The sequence below is a fragment of the Bubalus bubalis genome, chromosome 11, assembly GCF_019923935.1.
Source record: "Bubalus bubalis isolate 160015118507 breed Murrah chromosome 11, NDDB_SH_1, whole genome shotgun sequence".
NCBI lineage: Eukaryota > Metazoa > Chordata > Mammalia > Artiodactyla > Bovidae > Bubalus > Bubalus bubalis.
In genome coordinates, this window is record NC_059167.1 from 93,244,868 (window position 1) to 93,269,161 (window position 24,294).

General features: G+C 44.8%; 2 protein-coding genes across 11 annotated transcripts in view; one reads left to right on the forward strand and one right to left on the reverse strand.

Annotated features, from left to right (window-relative positions):
* Positions 1–17,769, forward strand: part of LHFPL2 (LHFPL tetraspan subfamily member 2) — a 176,840-nt gene extending 159,071 nt beyond the window's left edge. For 5 of the 8 annotated variants that reach the window (XM_044925452.1, XM_044925451.1, XM_044925454.1 and 2 more), the window contains one exon: positions 8,989–9,442. In XM_044925452.1, coding sequence (XP_044781387.1) covers positions 8,989–9,377 — 389 coding nt within the window. In that variant the 3' untranslated portion in view covers positions 9,378–9,442. Of the gene's footprint in view, positions 1–8,988; positions 9,443–9,646; positions 10,166–13,631 lie in introns of those variants that run through there. The other 3 variants (XM_044925447.1, XM_006068948.3, XM_044925456.1) reach the window with 2 other exon arrangements.
* The window catches only part of SCAMP1 (secretory carrier membrane protein 1), a 149,929-nt gene that overhangs the window by 631 nt on the left and 125,004 nt on the right, over positions 1–24,294 (reverse strand). For 2 of the 3 annotated variants that reach the window (XM_044925458.2, XM_044925457.2), the window contains exon 10: positions 20,483–20,602. In XM_044925458.2, coding sequence (XP_044781393.1) covers positions 20,520–20,602 — 83 coding nt within the window. In that variant the 3' untranslated portion in view covers positions 20,483–20,519. The remainder of the gene's footprint in view (positions 1–20,482; positions 20,603–24,294) is intronic. The other variant, XM_025296368.3, reaches the window with a different exon arrangement.

A 24,294-nucleotide genomic window follows, 5' to 3' on the forward strand; every position in this document is an offset into this window, starting at 1 on the left:
TTTTTTTTTTCAAAGATAGCTCCTAGTACAGATGAAACCTAAACCACACACATTGAGAAACAATTCAATATTAAAAACTTCAAACCAAAATACTTAGTGGCTATATGTGTTCAGGGTTTAGAGACCAACATCAGGGCCCTAGTGTTGAAAAGATAGCACCTGCTTGGTTGCAGGGATTATTTAACATTATCTGGACCCCCAAAGTCTTTAGTAGACAAGAAATTTACTTACTGTCCTGAAAATTTCAGAGCACAATAACTATTTTTATAGTCTCTTGTATTCTGCTATAAACTGCATTTTATTTTTTGCGGCAGCTTATTTTAAGTTATAAGTGTATTTTGGTTATAGTCAAATAGTAGCTGTTTCTAATCCTACATGTTGGATGAATAATTTATCAAGAAATATTTTATGAAGTTCTTCCAGTTACATAGACACCTCACTTGGAATGCAAGGTAAAATATTATCACTAACTCATGGGAAGGAATAATCTCAGTAAATTACTTTGCTGGGCTGCATTTTAACAGTAAAAGTTAAGGCTTTAGAAACTACCAATGAAGTAATTTGCATGTAAGCGTGAATCATTGCTGAAGGCGGCTTAGGGAGGCTTCAGTGTGGGAGAAACTGCATCTTTCTCATGGATTGTTTCACCACATATTTATTTCACCACATATTTCACCACATAGGGGCATTTGACAACTCTTAACTGATGGTCGTTAATTTTGAGTAATTATAGAAGAAACTTCCTCCGGGGGGCTTGGCTGCAAGGTCTTTTTATGACAACTATGCTCTGATTGTCTTCCAGAGAATTCTCTTTATTGCTCTGTCATCCGTTCTCCACCCCCCACCCTAGAAGAGTATTTTTCTTGCCAATTATAATTCCATGGAAGTGTTTTTAGTAGAAAACAAGTGCCCTACTAGACTCCTCCAGGGAGATGGTGTAAGCATTAACAGAAGCTTTAAGTAAAAAATTACTGACACCCGATCCTTCACTTGTTCTCTCCTTCCCATCAGAAAATCTTGTTGGTTAAAAGCCTCTAATGTTATTGATCATATACTAAAATAACTTGTAGGTATCATCTACTCTAAGACACTGTGGTTATCAGCTGAAAACCCTTTTCATTACCAGTGAACCCTCTGACCTCTTATTTCTGATCTGGCCTTCAGAGCAGAGTTTTTAAATGTCAAAGTTGGGTCCAGTCTTGAAACTTTAAAATGAGATGCAGTGAAAACAGGTTTATATTCTGAATGCCAAAGCAATGGAATTCAGAGCCTCTTTACACTCTACCTTTTTATTTGTGCAGTCAACAGTCGGGCTTTTCAGAGAGGCGTCCCCATCCTAACTCAGACCTGCCTCTCTCTTTCTCAAACACACACAGCTACACACACACAGACACACATCTAGCAGCCTCTCACTGCCTTGGAACAAATGCCAGTCCACTCTGCTAAGGTTTTGTCAATTAAAAAAAAATAAAAACAATGCACAGTGTGAGTTAAGCTTATTTGCGGTAAAATGAGGGCTATAGCCTGGGAGACAGCACCTCAGAGAGCTCTGAGGAACTGCTCCACAGAGGTAGGGGAAGGTCAGTATTCGTGATTTTGGTGAAGTGGGATGTATGCAGGCCAGCACACATTTTTGCACAAGGTTGCTGCTAGTCTGGTGAAGGTTACTACTAGTCATGAGGAGCAGATGTCGCTGTTAGTGAATTTACTGCTTTTCCAGATAAGAGATACAGGAATTGGGGCCCATAAAATCTCCTGAAAATATCACCGGGTGCTTCGTTCCCAACCTGCACCCTGAGCTCTTGTCAGAGGGTGTTGAAGTGAGCAGCTGCAGTGGTAGGTGACTTCATCCTTGTAGAGGCAGATGGCAAGTGACAGTTTTTAGTTTCTGCTGCTGCTGCTGCTGAGTCGCTTCAGTCGTGTCCGCCTCTGTGCGACCCCATAGACGGCAGCCCACCAGGCTCCCCGTCCCTGGGATTCTCCAGGCTAGTCGTCAACAAAAACGAGAAAACTGAGGACGGTGTTGTAAGATTTCATAGTGCTATATGTGTTCAACTTAAAGACCTGTCCTTTATTCTTAGGTTGCATCCTTTCCCCTTTCTTGTTAAAATGCCTTTTTTCGTGAAATGATAATAAGAGGAGATAGTGGTATTTTTAGTGTCTTTATGTTTGCAACAGAGAAATACTGACTCCCAGTAACTTTTATGGCTTTTGTGTTCCTGTCCGAAGTCCTAAAGTGTGGGAGCGACTCTTCTAGAATATGAGCAAGGAATGAGGCCTGGGTACATACACAGTAGATGCTCAATAACTGTTGTTCACTGACAGAAACAGAGTCTGTTCTGTGTTCACTAATCTGTGCTAGAAACCATGAGTTTCTTGGGATTTTGAAAGAGTAAAGGTTGTGGTAAATGCTGCTAAGTCTCAATCCTAGCATGAACTCTGCCCTCCTAGACAGCTAGAGCATAAATAGTAATTAATGCGGTCATCATCCAAAAAACCAGTAAGAATCATTTCAGAGCTGGCTGTCACTAAAACCAAGTTCTGTTTGGGCTTTACAGAATAAATTGTCATTGAAAAATTGAAAAGCCTTAGTGGGCAGCGTGATTTCCAAAGTAGAGATTCACCCAAGGGGGCATTCACGGGCAGAAGCCTTCAATTGGTGGGATGGCTAACGCTTTGTTGTGTTACACCGGTGTGTGAATGCTGCTCGGAGAGCCCTGGCTCTGAATGGCTAAGGGGCATTTTGGTGCCGAGGGCAATGTCCGGGCACCTGGAGAAGTCACACAGGCCAGGGTAGCACCGCTAGCTTAGTGCTGGGGCTTGGGAGGCAAGGACCTGAGTTCTCCTTGGCGGCGCAGCCCGGGGGGCCCGTCCTGGTGCCTGTAGTCATCGTAAGCAAGACTTCACGAGAGCCTGATGCGTTAGAGTGAGAGCAGCACTCCCTGAATGCAGACACTGGGACAGAGCAGGTCTCTTGTTAACACAGGATTAACAGAACCTGCTGCGTGTAGGTAGGTAGTCGTGCGAGGGTTCAGGGTTAGGGGGTCAAGCCAGAGCTCCTCAGCTCTGTTCCGTGAATTAAGAAGGGCTCCTGGGAGGAGGGGAGCTGCACAAGCAAGGATGTCATTTGGAGGCTGTCTGAGCACACTCTTGTGCTCGGCCTTGTCTAATCAGCTGAGTGTCTGTGCTGGAAGGCTCATAGGACGTGGGTTTTTGTGGATCACTGTGTGGATGGCATTAGTGTTCTAGATGGATGTGCGGTTTCAGATGGCTCCCAAGCACACAGACTCTAAGAGCGAAGACTGAAATGTAAGCAGGCTATACAGCTTCCGTTTATACAGCTTCCGTTTTCTCCCTCTCGTCTGATGGGTTTTGTGCTTTATTTCCACTTTTCTGCTCACACAGATTCTGCAGGAGAGGGCACCATAGCAAACACCGTGCTGCTTCGACCTTTTCATAGGTTTTCTTTCTAGAAGTCGTTTTTTGTTTTTTTTTGGCCAATGACAGCCATTCCAAGGTGGCATCTATATTGCAGTAAGGAGGCTGATGACACTCAAGACTGCAATGTAAGACAAGGAGTGGACGGACAGCCTTTATCTTGTTGCCGTCTTGCTGTCAGGGTTGTCAGGTCAGCCTGCCTGACACGAGGCGAGCCTTCCCCTCCCCGTCAGCCCTAGACAGCAAGCCTGTGGTGTTTCCACTTGGTAAGTGCTTGTCACGTGCTCCTGAATGTCTCACGGGTGTAAGCAAGCCGGCTTTTGAGGATTCAGCAACCTCCCCTCCTCAGTTGGACAGGGTTCGCAGTAAAGCAGCGGCCGAGGGTGATGGCTCCGGAGTGGGCCACGGAGCGCTGCCGCCTGGATCTGAGTCCCAGCTCCACCATGGATTAGCGGTGTAACCTTACTGACTCCCTCTGTGCCTTGGTTTCCTCATCTGTCAAATGATGAGATTAATAGTGCCAACCTTCCCAGATTCTCTCAAGGACTAAAGGACTCTGTAAGGGCTCAGCTGCTGCCTGGCACTTTGTGCTGCTCAGTGAGTGTGAGCTGCTGCCGTAGTCCCTGCAGTGGCAACACAGCTGCACAGCTTCCCTGGTGGCTCAGAGGGTGAAGCGTCTGCCCGCAATGCGGGAGACCCGGGTTCAATCCCTGGGTCGGGAAGATCTCCTGGAGAAGGAAATGGCAGCCCACTCTTGTACTCTTGCCTGGAAAATCCCATGGACAGAGAAGCCTGGTAGTCCATGGGGTCGCAAAGTGTCGGACACGACTGAGCGACTTCACTTTCCCTTCACTGTCTTTCATAGTTACTCTAACAGTTATCATTCCAACCATTAAGGGGTTCTAATCACCTGTATAAACCTCCACCTTTAAAGTATTAGTTGCAAATGTGGAAAATAAAGGGAGGGTGTTTACAGCTTAAACTCCATGTCATCTTTGTTTGGAATCTACCATTTTTACCATAGCAGATCTTTCCAAAAGGTTCTTCCAAATATGAGAAGACTAGAAAGGAAATGGGAATCACAGATGACCTGTGAAGCTGGTCAGCAGCATAGTGTGAGAAAGGGGCTGTGTCACGGGCACTGAGTGTGAGTTTGAAGGGGACGTGGAGACAGAAGCCAGGGAGCAGAATACACTCCTCCCTGCTCTCCGGTTTATGCTCCAGCGGGAGTTCCTCTCAGCCAAAAGTTTGTACTTGGAGGCACCCAAGAGACCTTGGGACCAGCGCTCTTCTTTTATGGGACAAATGCATGTTATGTCACAGTGAGAGTCCTGTGTTTACTTTCGTTGTCCACGTAGTTGGTTAACCACTTACTTATTTTTATTTAAACATTTTACCCACGAAATTGAGCTGCCTCTTTTAAAACAGAGTGTAAGGGACCGAGCTCAGCCTTGCCTTGGTGACTCTGGAGACATGACTGCGGGGTGTCTGCAGAGCCCCTGCACATGAGGAGCAGACCATTTCAGGCGGTCATCTCTGGGAAGAGAAGAGCTAGATGGCAGACTCGGTGGGCGGGCACCGGATGGTCTGACACGGTGCGCTCCTCCAAGCAGCCTTAGTACCGGACCGCGTGCCTTGGGGTGTTATGCAAGTGAAAAGATCCCTAGCTAACAACAGTGGGTGACTTTCAGATAGCTATTAGCGACTGCCAAAATGACTTCCAGCTGTCAGCATGGAAGATGACTTTGGAAAAAATGAGAAGTTAGACAGAAAGGAGAGGTAAGCATGCAGATCAATGTTAACTGTTAACTAGCAGGCCTAGGCCTGTCGTGTGTCACTCTGTATGTCAACTGTAGGGCCGCATGGTGGTCGCAGACTTAGAGCCACATAAGTACATGTGTTATTCCTCGAAGGAGCAGGACATCATCTCCTCCTTTCCCCAACTGCCTCCCCCCGACTCCATTGGAGGTTGACCTGTGACACTGCCCTCAGGGCCGGAGTGGGTGTCCTCCTGGGCCGTCAGCAGGTCTACCTTCCCGCCTTTGGTGCCAGCACTTTCTGTTGGCCTCTCCATTCTCCGGGCTTGCGCTGCTGGACACTACCTTACTGCTTCTGCAAGCTGCGTGGTCCCCCGCCCTCCTCGTCTCCCCTCGTCCCCTACCGCCACCTGCCGTCTTGCCGAACTTCTCCAGGTTTACCCCTGCGCCGCTCCTCTGCTCCCTGCTGGCACCCTGGGCAGTGCCCACAGTCAGCCTCAGTGCATCTGTACAGGTCGTGGCTGCAGCCAAGCATAGTTGGAAACAGTTTCAGAGTTTTGAGGCTAAATGATATAGATTACTGAAGACTTATCACACTTAATTGACTTACTGCTTTTTTTTTAAATGTGATCTCCCAATAGAGATCTATTTTTGTAGCTAGAAAGGAGATTTTCAGCACTTGCAGTCTCATGATTTGGTCCCTCCACATGTTTCATTAGTAAATGTGGCTGGTGTGCTGTTGGCCAGAATTGCCAACCCCTAGGATTCATGTTATTGAATGAAGCTTTTCCTGCAACCATTTTAAAAGCATGGCAAGAACTTAAAATGGCTTCATTTTAAAATGTAACGAATCTACATCACAGCACTCTATCTTTTCATTTATCCAACAAATATTTACTGAATGCCTATTACATGTCAGACATTGCTCCAGGCAATTGGGACACATAAAGAATAAACTGCACCAAGTTCTCTGTCCTCATGGGCTTTACATTCAAGCTGGTGGTGACAGACAACAAACCAAATAATTATATCGTGTGTTAAAAGTGACGGGTGCTGTGGAAGGAACGAACAAAAAGCCGGGGCAAGACAGGCTGGGTGTGCTGGGGTGACGGGGGTGGGGGTAAACCGCAGTATTAAATAGGCTCTCAGGGCAGGATTCAGTGAGAAGAGAGTCAACCCAAGACCTTTAAGGAGATGCAGGAGTTAGCCACATGGGCAGTCAGGAAGCAGCGCTCTCCCGGCCGAGGAACGGCTAGAATGAAGGCCAGCAGGCTCTGCCAGTGGAGGAAAGGGGGCTCGAGCAGAAGGGCAGGTGTCAGAGATGATCCGAAGATTTTTGACCTCAGCAGCTCTGGAATGGGACTCCCATTTACTGAGATGAAGCCCATGGGACAAAGACCGGGTTTTGAAGTGGGGAGTAGGAATCAAGAGTTAGGTTTGGGCATAGTTTTCAAGTATCTTGTTAGACATCCAAGTGGAGATCAAGTGGGCTGTTGGATATGCAACTCTGGAGCTAAAGTTAAGATCAGGGTTCAGGAGATGTCAGCCCAGAGGCAGTACCTAAAGCTGTGGGATCAAGTGTGATCAACAAGGACAATGTAGAGGACGGAAGACCAGGCCTTGGGCCCTCCAGTGTTCAGAGACTGAAAAGGTGAGGAGGAACCGAGAAGGGAAAGTCAGCAGGCCTTCCCACCTTGGTTTTCCTTTAATCCAATGTTGTCAGAACTTGTGGACTGAAGCTGTCACTCCCACTAAGCCTGGAATGCTCTCTGAGGTGTGTCCCAGAGTGGAGCTGGGATGCCGGGAGCCAGTCATTCTCCTGTCTGATTCGTCTTGTTATCGAGATGCCCGCCTGAGATGAAGGGGCAGGGGTTGCCTCCTGGCAATGTGCCCAGTGAGAGACGCTCGCTCAACAGACCAGCATTCAGTTTGAGTCACAGGGCAGACCTGGTAGGGATAAACATCACCAGGTGGAGTTTTTTTTTTTTTTTTTTAAGCTGTGTTGAATGGGAAATGAATGTTTGATAGTTAGATGGTTTCCTGCTAGGTTCTTAAATGAGTCAGTGGCTGTTTGAAAGCCAGAAATAAGTTGAACTCTTGACCTCTGTTACCCAAGGTTAACTTTGTCACTCCCATCAGAGGTTTATGGTAAATGCGGAGATAAAATTGTGGCAGAAATCCAGAAGGAGCCAGCGTGTCTGCCCTCAAGGGGCTCAGAGTCCTGCTAGGGCATTACTCTGTCCCAGGGCTGAGAATAAAGCCTGCTACTTACTAGGCAGCTCAGTACATTGAGTTGAATAAATACACAAAAGTACCACAATGAAGAGCTGAAGAAGGGTGTACACGGGGCAGTGGGAACACAGAGAATAACATTCTGGCAGGAGTGGTGACAGATGTCACACAGGTAACACGTGAGCCGGGACGTGGGGCGTGGGGGGTATTTCCAGGTGGATGAGTGCCCAAGGGTCAGCATGAGTGACACCCCTTGCTTGCGGAGTGGGCACTCCCCAGGATGACCTAGTTGGAGCCCACATCTATTGAACGATGCTGTGTCTGCTAGGCCCTGTCTGCTGTGAGCTCTCCAGAGATCCTAGGATATTTCAGAGCTTTAGAATGAGCGTGCTACAACCTGGTGCTGGCTGAGGGCATCGTTTCCTGGGGGCTTCTCCAGACTGCCGGTAGCAGTAACAGACGGCCGTCTTTCCTTCCTGTCCTTAGAAATTTTTCTTTGCGAACTGAGGTCTACTCGGTCTTTACCATTTAGTCTGGAAGCCTGTCTGAGGAGGAAACAGGAATATGATGGCCAAAGACGCACTTGCTGTTCCGCAGAGTAACAAGTGCGTTAGTGCTGGTTCTCCCTTGTCGGGCCAGGGAAGAGGGCCTCCTTCTGGACAGGCAGTGGGCGACCCACAAAAGGCAGGCCGCCTGGAGTCCGTCCCTCGGCCAGCAGGTGTGAAAGCGGGTGGTGGTCCCGTGACAGAGCCGCAGGAGGGCTGGCACCGACACAGCAGGGAGACTGGGAGGTCACCGCACACCCTTCCCCATGCTTCCCTCACCAGCTGTGAGCGGCGGTGCAGACTCGGCTCCCCCATTTCAATAGCATCCCCTACTCTTAAAACTAGAGGTGGCCATCTTCAGAGCAAGTAAAACATTATTATTTTATTGTATTCAGCAGCTTCTGGTCTTTCCAAAATTGGGGGCTTGGCGGGATTATGGAGGTTTCCCCCCTACCTAAGGGATTTGATTAAAACTTATATTTGATAACATATTATTTGATTTCAGGGCAGCAGTAAGAAAATCCCCTAAGATATATAATTTTGTGGCTGGTCTAATCATAGTCAGGGCTGTTGATCAGGAAGACTATGGCTTTACTTTTCCCAGCGTGTTTCATTCATTTTCTTTTTTAGCACCTTCTTTGTTTTAGGCACTGGAAGCTCAGCCAGGAGACCCAGCTCCCACCCTCTCCTTTTAGAGCTCATGGAGTCTAATTATTTGAGTTAAACCAGAGCCGTATGTGTATGTCGCCCACAGACTAAGATTTCTCTGTAGCAGGCTAGAACTGCTGGGCATCCAGGTTGAGTCTGAAAGCTCCTTCCAGGCCAGGGAAACTCTTACTAAAATGCCACAGGGACACGGTGGATGTTGCATTGTGACTGCTGGTACCCATGACAGCCAGCATCTTATGGTGGGCTTCAGTAAACTGTCAGGACTGTCTCTAACCTGGGCTGGGGTAGCATCTGTAAGGCAGTCCAAGTGACTGGCCATCACTTCCGTTAATGTCTTTCTTCCCCAGATAAGGCTGAATCACCCCCCAGTGACCCCATGGTGAGCATATGCTGGCACCTTCTAGTCTTCCTGGCACAAGGAACTGAGGCTGTTAGAGAAAAGACGGGCTGCAAGGGGGAGGGTCTCCCAAGGCTGGGGAGAACTGAACCTACTTGGGTACCATCCCGAGTGGAGCCGCTGCAGGAGCTATCGGCTCTCTCCACTGCCAAGTTTCCTGGAGTGGCTGCTGTCTTGAGCAGTTGTCCAGCATCCTCCTCGATGCCTCTCCTCCCCCTCCCAGCTGGGCCTGCTGCAGCTCAGCCAGGCCCCAGGAAGAGAGGCCAGTCAGAAGAAAAGCAGATGCCCACTGGCCTAGTCCGTTTCCTCTGTCACCCTCCAAACCCACGCACACACTGAAGGTTGATGCAGTAAAAAGCAAGGGGATGGAAAGGCCCCTGGGATGGGCTGGCCTCGCTGCAGAAGCTGCTGCTTTAATACTTCCAAGGGGGAGAGACCAGTGTCTGCGTGGCTCTTATGTGAAACTCAGTTCAGAGCACACCCCGCCTGGGGTCCCTGGGGCACTCCAAACGCAGATGAGGGGAGCCACGCCACATTTGCCGCAGACTTGGTGTATGTCTTACGGCGTGTCTTGCCTGTGGTCTGATGTGCCCATTCTGTCTCCGTAGCTGGTGTCATCAAGCCTGTTTGGACTCTGAGGCACATGTCTACTTCTAGCCGCTGGGGTTCACAGGCCTCGGACGGGCAGTGTGACGGGGAAGCCAACCCACCAAGAGGCTGCATCTCTTTTCCTGCCGGGGTGGTTCATTCTTGTTGACTGGCATCTGCCAGAGTTACATTACTCTTTCTCCTCCAGGGCACTGTGGTTCAGGAAAACTCTATTGAAGAACAAGCTGCCCTGACATTAATAACGTTTTATTAAGAGTCTACTCGGTGGCAGGCACGGTTCTGAACCCTGGCTTTCTAGTAGTAAATAAGATGTCCTGCCCTTGTGCAGCTTAGTTGAGAATGAAGATGGACTAAAAGTCAAAATAAGTGAAGTATCAGGTTGAGCCACATGAAACCACCATTTTTGTAGGTTAAAAAAAATGGACAAATAGTTTCATATGACAAGGTAATAGATTGTTACCAAGTTCGATACAGGATGCTTGGGCTGGTGCACTGGGATGACCCAGAGGGATGGTATGGAGAGGCAGGTGGGAGGGGGGGTTCAGGATGGGAACATGTGTACACCCGTGGTGGATTCATGTTGATGTGTGGCAAAAGCAATACAATATTGTAATTAGCCTCCAATTAAAATAAATAAATTTATATTTTAAAAAAAGAAATGATACGGAAACATACTGAAGCAGGGAACGGGGATAGCAAGTCAGGGGAAGGGAGGCGCTTGAAACTGTGAGTAGGTGGGACCTGAAGACAAGGAGGTGTCAACCGAGGGGAGCATGGCGAGAGCAAAGGCTGGAGCAGAGAGCGGGGGCGAGAGAGGTGGGCGACAGAGAGCCGACACAGAGGACCGCAGGGCTGTGGACTTTCCTCAGAGCTGGGAAGCCTTTATGGGCTTCTTGAGAACTTTACTCGGAGGCAAAAAGAACCTGCTGGGCTGGTGGCTGTGACTAGGGGACACTTCTTAGCGCCTGGAGACCGGTGCCCCAGGAGTAGTGGGGAGTCAGGACCTTGGGAAGTGAGGAGCCTGTGTGGCCACCTGAATCACGAAGCTTTCTGGAATTCCTTTAGTAGAGTCTTTTCTAAATACCTAGCGGGATGACAAATGTCTCTTCTCGCTCACTTGAAGGCCGGCAGTTTTCTCTCACGCTCAGACAGTCATGTGTGTTCATGGCACTGATCGTGCTCCGTTCGGCTCTGTCGTGTTCAAGGAGCAGAATCCTCGCAGCCAGGCCGCCCAGGTGGGGACACAGGTCATGTGCACGGGGGGGCTCACAGATGTACCGTAGCCACTTCCTGTCACCCACCTGTGGGGACTGCCCTGTGGGCTTATAATCAAGCTGGAGCTTTCAAAAGATTCTTAAGCATGGCACCCTTTTATGATAGTCTCCCTGCTGTTCACAGATGGATTGGCCAAGAGCAACCACAGGATTTTAAGTAGGCCTGAAGCACTTGAGGAACCTCACCTGAGCTACCAGTAAGGGAACAGCTCAGGAGAAGTACAGGGGTAAATGTACCTGACTGTGCTGAAAAAAAAAAAGGGGTCCGATGATATTAGAAGATTTCCCAGAAGGACCTGTGATAGCCACATGACTGTGCATCCTGCAGAGAGTCAGACACAGCTGAGCACTGAACAAGCCAGAGCCCAGCACAGGGCAGCAGAGCTGCTAGGTGACGGCAAATCCTGCTCACCCTGGCCCCTTCACGTTAACATGCGTTCATTCACTAATTGGACTTAAGCCACGTAATACAAATGACATGTGCAATTAATAATTGGAGCCACAATTCAAATACACACACACTGGCCTTTTAAAAGAAAGAGCGGGTAATGCTCCCTTGCCCCCGGCTGCATGCCTCTGCATCCTGATACAGGTCCCGGTGAGGGGGACTCCCCAGAAACTCAGGACCTGAGGGAGGAGACTGCCCAGGTTCCCTGTGCCTGGGGTGAGGTTTCCTAGGGAACGAGGTGGGGATTAATCAGGATTTATCATAGGCCTTAGAGATACAAAAGAATTAGCTCAGTCATCCTAGATCCCCCCAGCTGAGTTACATCTGTTCAGATGGAGAGTCCTTTATTCTTTCAAGGGTACTTTTTTGTAGCCTGGCCTTTCCCCTGATTATTAAGTTAGTTGCTCAGTCACGTCCGACTCTCTTGCAACCCCATGGACTGTAGCCCACCAGGTTCCTCTGTCCATGGGATTCTCCAGGCATGGGTTGCCGTTTCCTTCTCCAGGTCAGTAAAGGTAAGGAAAGAGAATTGAAAGTCAATCTTAAATTAGGAGGATAGAACTGCTATTCCAGTGTATCTAAAACACAGGTCTTTTTGTCTATGAATTAATAATCTTGGTTATATAGATATCATTTTTCAAAGAAAACTGTCTTTTCTTGCTGCATATACCACTGGCCAAAAAGTTTGTTTGGGTTTTCATACCATCGAATGGGAAAACACGAATGAGCTTTTTGGCCAACCCAACAGAATAAAGCCGTCATCTTCTTGCAGCATCCTTTCTACCAAGAAAGTTTTGTTGGGTAAGCTTTAAGGCCCCTCAGTTTTCTTTGTCATCTTGGGATCTGGACTTCCTTATAAGCAGCTTCTGCTGTGTGAGGGTGAAGCAGGCGAGGCACCCTGCCCCACCGCGGCCCCGGGCTGGCAGGGAAGGTAACTCTTGATCACACAGAGAGCAGTAAAGCTGCAGAGATAGTAAAATAGTGGGCCTTTAGTGTGTCAGTGTGGTGAGAGCAGCAGAATCGAAACAGAGCTTCTTAGTGTCTACTCAAAGCTGCACTTACTTAAAAGCAATCAGACAAAAAATTCTCATGAAGTTTGCATGTGGTTTCAGAATGTCTATGTAAATATAGAAATCACTGTCCTAGGTATGAGGTTGGTTGCTGGTGAATGCCAGCAAACTGACCCCTCATGGGCTTATCTTTCTTTAAAGCATGACACCCAAGTTAAGATCTGGTCTCTTGCATTTGACTCTTGTTCTCTGTGAATTCTCTGAGAATTCACATATTTTCTGCAGAAAGCCAGACAGTAAATGTTTTAGATTTTTGCAGGCCGCAGGGCCTGTACCACCCCGCTCACTGTGCTGTTCCTGCACTGCCATGGGCAGTCCATACATGAACAGGCATAGCTGTGTGCCAGTAAAACTTTACTTATAAGAACAAGGCCCCGCCTGACCTTAGTTTGCCAACCTCTGCCTTACTGCACGGAGAGGGCACTGGCACCCACTCCAGTACTTCGCCTGGAAAATCCCATGGACGGAGGAGCCTGGTGGGCTGCAGTCCATGGGGTCGCTGAGAGTCGGACACGACTGAGCGACTTCCCTTTCACTTTTCATCTTCATGCATTGGAGAAGGAAATGGCAACCCACTCCAGTGTTCTGCCCTGGAGAGTCCCAGGGACGTGGGAGCCTGGTGGCTGCCGTCTGTGGGATCACACAGAGTCGGACACGACTGAAGTGACTTAGTAGCAGCAGCAGCAGCCTTACTGCAAGACGAGCCCTATGGGAGGAAGTAGTAACAGAGTCACCTGCTTTCCTAGAAGAGAAATTACTAGTGGGTTCACATTCTGACACATACATACGAGGCTAAAGTGAAAGTCACTCAGTTGTGTCCGACTCTCTTTGCGACTCCATGGACTACACAGTCCATGGAATTCTCCAGGCCAGAATACTGGATCTTTCCAACCCAGGGATCGAACCCAAGTCTCCCGCCTTGCAGGTGGATTCTTTACTAGCTTCCATAAGGGAAGCCCCGAGGCTAAAAGAAGTATTCCTAATAAAGTGACTATCTTGATCAGGCCAGGTTAGTTGCACAGAACAGTATTGACACTCGCAGAGTCTGGTCCTGGAAGCAGACTCAGTATCGTTCCGCTACTGCAGCCCGGACCCCACAGCCCAGAGCAGACACATCAGATAACCATCACATAGACAGTACCATCACTCACTCACCACGGGGTTTTCATCTGTTCTCTCTTCTGCCCCTCAGGCCTCTTCCTCATCCTGGGCTTGATACTCTACCCCGCTGGCTGGGGCTGTCAGAAGGCCATAGGCTACTGCGGACACTACGCGTCGGCCTACAAACCCGGAGACTGCTCGCTGGGCTGGGCCTTCTACACCGCCATCGGGGGCACGGTGCTCACCTTCATCTGTGCTGTCTTCTCTGCCCAAGCGGAGATCGCCACCTCCAGTGACAAAGTACAGGAAGAAATCGAAGAGGGGAAAAACCTCATCTGCCTCCTTTAGTTTGGAAGAGACATCAACGCCGTTTTCTTGCTCGCCGTAACCTTGTGAAACACTTCACTTCTGGTTCCGTCATTTGGGTCAAGTGAAGAACTAGCCTTTACCTACCGAAGCCACATTCCACAGCCTCCCAGGACCGACGGCAGGCTGCGTCCAGCCACGCCGAGCACTGCAGGTGAGGGCCACAGTGCAAATCGTGAGAGATGGAACGAAAAAACTGCACACAAGCCCTGACGTGGAGTTTCGTTCCGTCGGACCCCATCTCCCCGCCAAGGCTCAATGAAGGATGATGATCTGACATGAAAGCAACAGGTTCTCTGGTAACAGAAGGGACCACAGGCCGGATCTGTGGGCGGTTTTAGACGCGTGTTCCTGCACAGGCTGCGTGCCCGCGGGCATCTCTGCCTCCGAGCGCGGTTGGGGCGGGGGCTTTGTTTCCTCTCGTTCTTTCACACTGTCTCCTCTGGGGTCCACAGTGAAGACCATACATTTACCGGGGACATGACGTGCGCTACAGGGCACACACCAAGACACTGCCTCTTGCTTAGCTGACCTGAGCAGTCAGCAGGGACAGTGTGGAATTCTACTGTGGGACTTACTCTAGGCTGAACTCCAGAGTCAGGTGGGTCCACTTAACTCTGAGTGTCTAGAAATTTGAGGAGAGAAAGGATGAGGACCTGTCCCACCATGAGAATAAAAGCACAGACAGACTCCTATCAGTAGAGACAGAGTCACTCCACTTCCCAGGCGTAGCACCAGTACTGGCCCAGTCTCCTCTGCCACCAGAAATCCTGTGTTTTTCCCGAGGGCTAGGACTGCGCTTTGACTGCCGGGGGAAACCTCGGTGTTTCCTCCTTCCAGGGGCCCAGGTCTCCAGGCTGCTGTGGCTCACGCAGAGAGCATGACCGAATCCCAGCCCTTGCAGGGAGACCTTTCCCCGCTGTGCGGTAACCAAGCGGCACTCAGCCGTGTTCCCGCCCTCGGCAGCAGCAGATGACAAGGAGCTGGTCACAGGAGTTATGTTTCTCTAGTTACTGGTGTTGGTCCTGGATGCAGACTCAGATAACATTAAATTGCTCTAACCGGTGAGTTTACAGCAAAGGCTTCATTCTCAGGAAAGCATAGAGTAGAAGGTTCATGCAAAAAGGAGAGCTCAACCAAGCTCCTAGCACCTGCCTACAACTGTTTACAGAAAGAATGAACCACCACTATTAAAAAGGATCCAGGGGCTTTTAATCTAGTTTCTATAAGTCACCAATATAACTGATTCAGGAAAATGGTTTTAGCCATCACTTCAACCTTACCCTGGAATGATCAAAGGGACCAAAAGAAACCTAGTCTGGTATTACCCTGAACTTCAGAATTGCGGGATGCTACAGAAACACTTCCTTACAACTTAAGCAAATGGGATGGATCCACCAAATTTCTGGAAGGATTAAAAGTAAGGGTCTCTTTAGGCTTATGAATCTTCTTACTTGAGGGCTTGCTTTGTTTTGAAAATTTAACAAATAACTAATGAACCTTGTTTGGGTGAGGTATTGTGTGCTAAGCGCCACCAGGCACAGAAGAATCCTGATTCAGATCTTACAACCCTGCCCTGAGTAAATCATCTTAAAGCTGTGTGAGTCTGAAAACCATGCCTTGCTGCAGAACGAGTAATTGCTTTATATTAATACATAGATGGGATGAAGAACTAAAGTTTTATTCCCATCTGGCCGTCGGCCTGTGCCAGAAACCATTTTATCTCACAGATTATGACCTAAAGGGCAGGAGAGGTATGGGTGGGGAACCAGCCTATAATGAGTTCACCATTCTTAGACCAAAACTGAGAATAAGCAAAGTGTACATCTGTGACTCTTTTGAAAAGCAAAGGGGTAAATATGTGTGCTCACGGCAGCCTGCCATCCGGACTCGGGAAACAAGACCCGTGTCTGACATCACACAGAAGGAGGTGATGGCGGCCACCGAACAGGGCTCCTGTCCCTGCCGGATAGGGACGCACAAAGTCCTGATGCCATCATACTTATCCCTTTTTAACACTAGGAAATTAATTTAAAAAAGAAAAAAGCAATTCCAAAAATAAAGTTCCCTCCACCAGGCAAATAATCTTGATTAAAAATAATACACATTTTTTTCACAAGATTCACTTTTCCTTCTATACAACATAGAGAATCTATGTTATAATGCTGATTGTACACTCGCACTCTCCTCCCAGAAAAGTCGTAAGCCTAGAGGATCCTCTGAGCAGGTCCATCATCTTTACTGATTGCTTGTCCACTACGGTGGGGTGGAGGTATATCCCTAGATCACTCTAATAACAAGTCATAAGTGAACATGTGCCCTCTCTTGGCCAGAAGAAAGTCAGTTGACAGCGTTTACTTCATTGGTCTGAATGTCACAGAAGACCAAAAAAAGTACATGCACACATACACAAAACCGCAAACCACTAAAAACTACTTAAAACACTGATTTGTCAAGCAGAGCACAGATGAAATCTCTCTAGCAGAGAGAGAATAAAAAGGTGGGCCTTTTGAACCTGCAAGTCCCTTTAGCCAGGCTTCAGTTGGGATAAATGGAATATCAAAATCTTGCTAGCCTAGATGAAAACTGCATGGCTGTTTAAAAACCACTGAATGGGAGGAATGTGTTAGAAACAGATTGAAAACAATTAGACAATCATTGACCTACATCTATTTTTCTAATACATTTCTATCAATCACATAATTGCCTCAGTCTAAGAATCTAATATATCTGGACCATCACTACTACCAGAAAAAGTCTTATTTATTTTTCGCCTGCATTTGTGCTTCAAGTTTTGTGATGGGGCTGGGCTTCTCAACGAACTCCAAGAAGGCAGAAGTGTTTGCTTTGGATTCTGTGGATTCTTTAAACCTGTGTGCTAATTCAACAATCTTCATGAATTGTGTAAGGGTTTTTGTATACTTATCAAACATCTGTGGTGTAATGATCTTTGTGAAACATGTATTCTGTAAAGTGCCATAGTCCTTTTTTTTAATGTGTGTAGCATATTTAAAATATATATATATATATATTATACATACACGAGTCTGTGTGAGAGATGTGCAATAACAAAGGTGTATGTATGTTCTGTTTTTTTGGGAACTGGACAGGAGTCAGAACAGAGACTGTTTCTGTTTTGGCAAAGGAGAGTTAAAACATTTTGCCTTCATGGCCTAGTCATTAACCCAGAACAATTCTAATGCTACACAGACCTATGTGAAGAAAAGACTGGTATGAAATCATCTTTCCCTGGGTCTGAATTAATCACTAGACGTATGTGAAAAGGTAGGCCGGCCAGCCAGGCCCAGGTGACGCCAGGCTTTCATGTGAAATGTGAAGCTGCCATGTTGCCTCTTCTGTTAGCGTGATAACTAGTAGTTGGTACATAATCACTAAGGAGCTATTTCTTAACCTGCTTTGATAGACCACGTTAATGCTAGACCACTATTTAAGGGCTAATCTCACACCTTCTTAGCCATAAGGGTCTGCTTAGACCAGACCTCTCTGTGCAATAACATATGGCCCCTGGAAATCCCAGGCCTGCATTTGTACCGGGGCAGCACAAGAAGGGCACGACTGGGGTTTCTTCTCAGACTGTGGTGAAACGCCTTCCCAGGCTGGGGGGGTCATGAGGTGCTCTGGAGGAACTTGGCACCACTTGATATTATTCAACAGCCACTTGAGCCAAATGTAAAACTGTGTTACCGCTGACGGACTCAATCAGAGCCTTCGAATTTCTGGTCATCCTATTGTAAACTAATACATTATTTGTCTAGCATTGATTAGGTTCCTGTGCATATGTATTTTCACCACATGCTCCCCACCCTCCCCAGATATGAATTAAACCAGATTTTGCAAACTTATTCTGATTCTTTCAAGTCTCATTATATTGTTTCAATATGATGTGTATAATCTGATCAAGAAAATACCTACCAAATTTTAAACATTAACATATGTGATACTGGTGATAAGATATTCAAGTATTTTAACTCTGCCATTCACTAATAACATATACACCTACCTGACGTTAGCTTTAACATGAAGTATATATTTCTTCCCCTGAGAAGCACTGATGTAATTATAAATAGGAAAAAAAAATATTAAAACCCTCTCATATGCTACATAGTTATCTAAATTTTGAAGAAATATGGAAATACTTCAAAGTATTGTGACTATAATGTAAAGAAATGTGTACAACAAAGGAAAGGTCAACTGAAGGACACGTTCTCCTCTTCCAACAAGAATACCACGATTAAAAGCCCATCATGGAGCAATACACATCCACAGTTCCTGAAGGTACTCCTGCCCAAAAAAAGCTTCATCTAGAAACAGGACTCCACTTACAAATTCAAGACACAAACAACCCTTTTCATAAACTCTTATTCAACTCTCCATATCATGTGAAGAACTTAGAACATACAAAAATAGCTTTATTTTCTTGATCTAGGGCCTGTGACAGCTGAAACTACTGTATGCTTTGGCTTCTAGGCATTCGAGACATTTTAACATTCCTGACATGTGCCGGATTTCTAATAGGAATCAACATTAAAAGCTGACAAAATTACCCAAATCAATAAAGGCAAGTTTTTTCCAAACAAATTACAATCTAAATAATCCAAGTGAAATTGGACATTTTCAGTTGCTTTCTCAGCTGTTATTACATCTTTTTCAAAAGTTAATCCACAAGAGAAAGGACCCTGACTTTACATTTCAGCACAGGCTGGGCAACCCACACCTGTGCTTCACATTTCACACTGAGTTTTTACTTAGCAATTTTGCTACCAGCTTGATCTTCCATGGCTTGATCTTCCTGGAACACACTGCATTCAACTCAATCCTAGCTCACCTTAGAAATCTCTGCTTAACATAATAACAGTCTTGACTATCCTGGACATTTCCTTTAAGGGAGCTATTTCAGCAGTTTCCAATAATTCAGTACCTTTTTTTTAACTCCCAAACACTAAAGGGTAAGAGCCTCAAAGCAGATTTCTAGCCTCTTCCCCAAAGCAGCCAGTAACTGTCTTCATTTCAGGACCCCATCGGTTGCCTAGTCACACAGTTGTGGCCATCTGCGGGTGCCTCTGCCATCTTCCTCACTGCAGCTTCCTCCTCACCCTGGAGAGTTCTCCAAGGTAAGTCTTTAAGACATGACCTGCTCACTTTGCTTAGATACACAGGATGTAAATAAAAGCATAAATGAATAAGAGGAAGTAGTAAAACCACATGGAAAAGAAAAATCAATCAAATAACTTGTAGCTCTTAGTAGCTCTTTGACTTTTTATAGACAAATATCCTGAAAAATCTAGTATCTATACAAGCAGTCCACCAAGGGCATATGTTTGGGAGAAACCACTAAACTTTACCCTTAAGAGAAGGAAGCCCCAATGAAGGCAGGAGATAGTGAAGACAATGAGATGAAGAGACGTTAGGGAGAAAGAAGGGACAGCTTGGGGAGTGATGAGAAGCAGTTCGGGGAGTTAGGGGAAGGAGTCTAAGATGGTTTGGGCACTGGGCAGAACGCGGTGCTTTCCCCTAGATCAGGAATCCAGCAGGGACTGGGACCGTGAAGGCATGAAGGTTCAGCCTAGGCTGCCAATGTGAAGTCCCATGTGCAGCTAGAAACACACGGTGGAGAGAAGACCAGATGGGTGACACAGACTTGGGAGTCTTCAACATGGACAGGCAGTAAGAACTTTTAACCTTTATACATGTTTCATGGGCTGGTACTGCGCTAAGCACTTCTTTTTAATTCATTTATTCATTAAAACCTTATGAGTAGAAACTAATATCCTCATTTTATAGATATATTAACTGTCACCCAAGTAACTTAACTGAGGTTAAGTAATTTATCCCACATGAAAAAGCTGGTAAGTGGCAAAGCCCAAGTTCAAATACAGGTTTGACACCAAAGACTACATTCTCCAACAGCTGTAGTTTCTTTCTACCCATGAGAGAGAAAACAAATACAAACCCCAAGGGGACACCAACATCTCTGCATACTAAACTCTTAGAATAACTTCCAAATTTAACTCCAAAAAAGCCACACCATAAGATGACAACTGATGAAAACACTGCTCCCTTTCAGAGAAAAACCTGGTAATTTTTCATACTTTCCAAGATGACAACATATATCTCAATTTGCTCAATCTAGAGAACAGCATTAAAAATTCATCAAGTATATGACAGTGATAAAAAATGATAGTTTTATTATAAACAATCTCTGTATATAGCACAGGGAACTATATTCAATATCCTGGGATAAACCATATGGAAAAAGAATATTTTTTAAATGTATATATGTGTGTAACTGAGTCACTTTGCTGCACAGCAGAAATAAACACAAAATTGTACTTTTCAACTATACTTCCATAAAAAAATTATAAATAATCTCTCATCAAGAATAAGCAGCCATTATGATTACATAAGGGGCCTATTTTCTTCATAGCTAATATGACCATTAAATGAGGATTTGTTTGCAACTTAAGTTTCTCCAAACACACACACACCCACACGCACACACGCCAAGGATCACTGAGGAAGCAGCACTGCTGTGAGGAGCAGGCAGCAGGTACTTACCCACAGGTTGTGGAGGTAGGCGTTGGTCTGCAGATTTTCAAAAATACACGCTGTACTTTTTTTCTTGATTACTGAATTGTTTTCTAGAGTCCATTGTCCCTAGAGGATGGATATGAGTTACTGGAAATGTGGAAGATGGAAAAGAGAGAAGTGGAGAGAGGTGGCACCGGGTGGTGGAAGCAACCCCACACTTGCCAAGAGCAGGGGGCCTGCGCTGGCCGCCTCTCCCCTGCCACTGCCACTCACCGAGTGACTGGGGTGATTTCCTATTCCTCTAAAACGGGGCCCAAGAACAGAAATTCCAGCACAGGCTTGGTGTGAGGGTTAAGTAACCAACTTAAGTGAAGCATTTAGTACAGTTTCTGATATACAGAAAGTCCCCAATAGTATGTTATTTTTAGAAAAAAGTTAAAAGAATCTTCTGTCCAGACTAATATCATTTAGAGTCGATCTTAAAAATGAAGCGTTGTCCTAAAAACTGTGAAGGATAATATAACCTGTTGTTAAACCCAATCTAGTTTTTACCTAGAGAGCCTCAGTGGATTGGCTACTTTGGCCAACAATTTTTTTTCCATCTTGTACTAGTCATCTTTAGCTTAGGGCTTTCAGCAAGTAGAAGATTCCTCTGAAGATACAAGATACGTGGTCACTCCTATTTATAAACAAGGAGTATCAGCTGAGCCCATCATCTGTGGGAAACCAGAATGCTCAGAAAACCTTCCGATTATTTGTTAAAGCCTACTGATGGCAAAGCCTTCTTAGAAAAGGAACATCCAGTCACGACACAGTGTAAATAAAGATGGAGATGGAGGGCGTAAATTGATACAATTTTCTGGAGAGCAATTTGACAATGCACATCCAAGATCATAAAAATCTATACTTACACTTTGACCAAGCATATTGTGCTAAGGAAAGAACACAAGCTTGGGTCTGCAATTTAGCAATAATATATTTCTTGGTAAGTTATTTATAATAATTAAAAAAACCTGAAATTCAGAACCTAAAAGAGTAACAGGATTTGAAAAATAACATGTAATACATGCATATACAGCCGCTGTTACAGAACTAATTCATCAATAGGAAAAATTCAACATATGTATATCAGAATTGGAAAAAAGATTACAAACCATTGTATAAGTTAAAATTCTCTAGCAAAAAGTCATAGGAAATCGACTCAAGATAGCTCAGAGAGAAAAGGGTAAGAATATTACTTGGAGAATGTAATATCCAGCTAACAAAAAAGGGGTGAACCGTCAGGCCTCACAAAGGAAACAGAAAGCTGGTAAGGTCTTTCCTATGTCCTTCATCCTACTTCTTCTGCATGTCTACTTCATTCTCCACTTTCATCACACATCAGTTTTCTGGTAACTCGTTCAAAGTCTTGGCAGAATATGATTATCCACATGGCCCAACTCTGAAACAGTATAATTCTAGACAAATCTGCCTTCAGAGTAAAAATTCAATGAGCCATGTATGAGCCCACTATGGCCAGGTGACATCCGGTGCCAATGTGGTCTTCAGGGGTCCAAAGAAGTGGGGTTTGTGAAAGCTGGACAGACATCCTCAAAAGACCAATTACAAGGCTGTAGAGGGAAATCTTATTTCTTAATATTAGGGGAAAAAGTGGCCTTCCTGGAAAATTAACAGAAAGAAACGAACCAAATTTTAACAGTACATATTTGTGGGTATAAAATTATGAACCGCTGTAACTCCTTTTGCTGTAAATATTTTTTTTAATTTATATGAAATGTAATTTTAATTTTATAAATAAGTTAATTTTAAAAGCTTAACTAGCAGGTCATTATGATATAATACCAAGTAAGGGAAAAACAGGATAAAAATTCCCATTATTTATATCCCTTAACTATATAAAATATGTATGTATACAAAAAGAAAGCAAAAAGTACAATAAACATTAACAGTGGTATCTCTAGATGAGAAAAATTACATATTGCTTTATTTTCTCACTTATTTTCCACATTTTGCAGTAGTCCTACAACAGATACATATTTCTTTCATACTAGAAGAAAACTAGTTGGAGGGATGTGTATGCCAGTTTTTATGTAGGAGACAATAATGCTGTAGGAACTTCTGTAACCACCAGAAGAAAAACAGTTATTCGGGGCATTTTCTTCCTAGCTCCCAAACACCTGAATAATAATATAAACTGTCACGGTAACAACTACTCATGACCATGATTTATCTTGAGAATTACTGGCCCACAAAATTTTTAAAGAGTTCTGGAGGAATTCTAGGATTAAAGCTAAGTACTATAAAACAAAGAGTTAAATAAAATGTGCATTCTATGGTTCTACAAATTCAACTGTTTAAATGTACAAAAGATAATAGTCAACATATGAAACACTATAAGGCAGAAGAGGATTAACGACTTTCTCTCTCCAGTAAAGATAAAATGGGTTTAGTGGCAGAAGAATTTTAACTACACCATCAGCCATGCCAACTCCAGAAAGTTATGAGCTGAAAAATAAATCAAGATTTGGATAAAATTTAACACTCACTGCACTGTTATGTGCTGGCTCCTATGCCCCTTGCCATTTGAAAACATAAACAGTGCTGATGAAAATTCTCTAAGTTGAAGGCTTTGTCTTATCAAAACCACACAGTTAAACTGTAAATATGAAGCCCATAAGAGGGGTAAGAACACTAGAGGGGAGCCTTTCCCTGTTTTGCTAGAATCTTCTAATCAAGGACATCTATTGTATTTACCTAGGATAGATTAGAGGCAACATCTGGCAGGCTTAGAAATTTTCTACAGATTCCTTTCTATCTTTCTATAGATTGTGATAAATCTTAAAGTTTAAAAATACTCATTCTTACAAAAAGCGTGCTGTTGTATAAAATGTACCCTAAAATTCTGGTTGAAATACTTCACTTTCCATCCTATTTAACCACTGAGATACAACCTTTTAGTTTAATAAACAAGTATTAAAAACAATTCTAGTGTTTTAAAACATACAGTTCTACTCTAAATAAATTTATACTGTGGCACTTGTACTCTATCAAAGTACAGATTTTTAAACATCCTCAATTATTTTTACATTAACCGCTTTTATTTCACCTCTAAAGTTCTTAATCACAAGGAATCAGTAAATTCCTTTAAACATTTAGCTTAAGGGAAAATGAAAGAAGACACAGTGCAGTGATGAGTGACAGCACAGAAATTCTAATAAGGGAAAAGTGCACAAAAAATGTAACAGATTCTGTACATAAACAGTTAGTGTAGAGTTTTACCAATAAAAATGTAAAATTAGGTGCTAATGCCAGTGTTTTCAGAAAAAGATAAAGCAATAACTATAAAAAGCATTATGTACTACAAATGATTTACAGAAACTAAAACTTAATTAAACATAAACTCCCTCTAAAATGCAAACCATACATTATATCAGCATGATTTACAAAAGGCCTATATCCAGTGAAAATCCAAAGTCACTTTTAGGTAACACCCAGAAAACTGAAATGCTGTTCCTATTTTAATTTAACATGAATTTCTCAAATAAGATTCACCATGAACACTTTTTTTAGACTATATTTTTTATATCCTCTTTAGATAATCAAATAAAAAATCCAACAATACACAAACTGGTACTTTCATCAGTACATAAGACAACAACAGGTAGTGAGTTTAGGGAACAGAAAACAAGCCCGATCGCATCAACACAACACTAGTACAGAGGCGTCCATGTGGGCCCGCAGGGGAGGTCTGGGCCACAACACGGGTTTTCTGTTTTAAATCTAGCTTCTAGTCTGCGTATTTTGACCTTACAGTGGTCAAACTATTTAACTAGTGAATC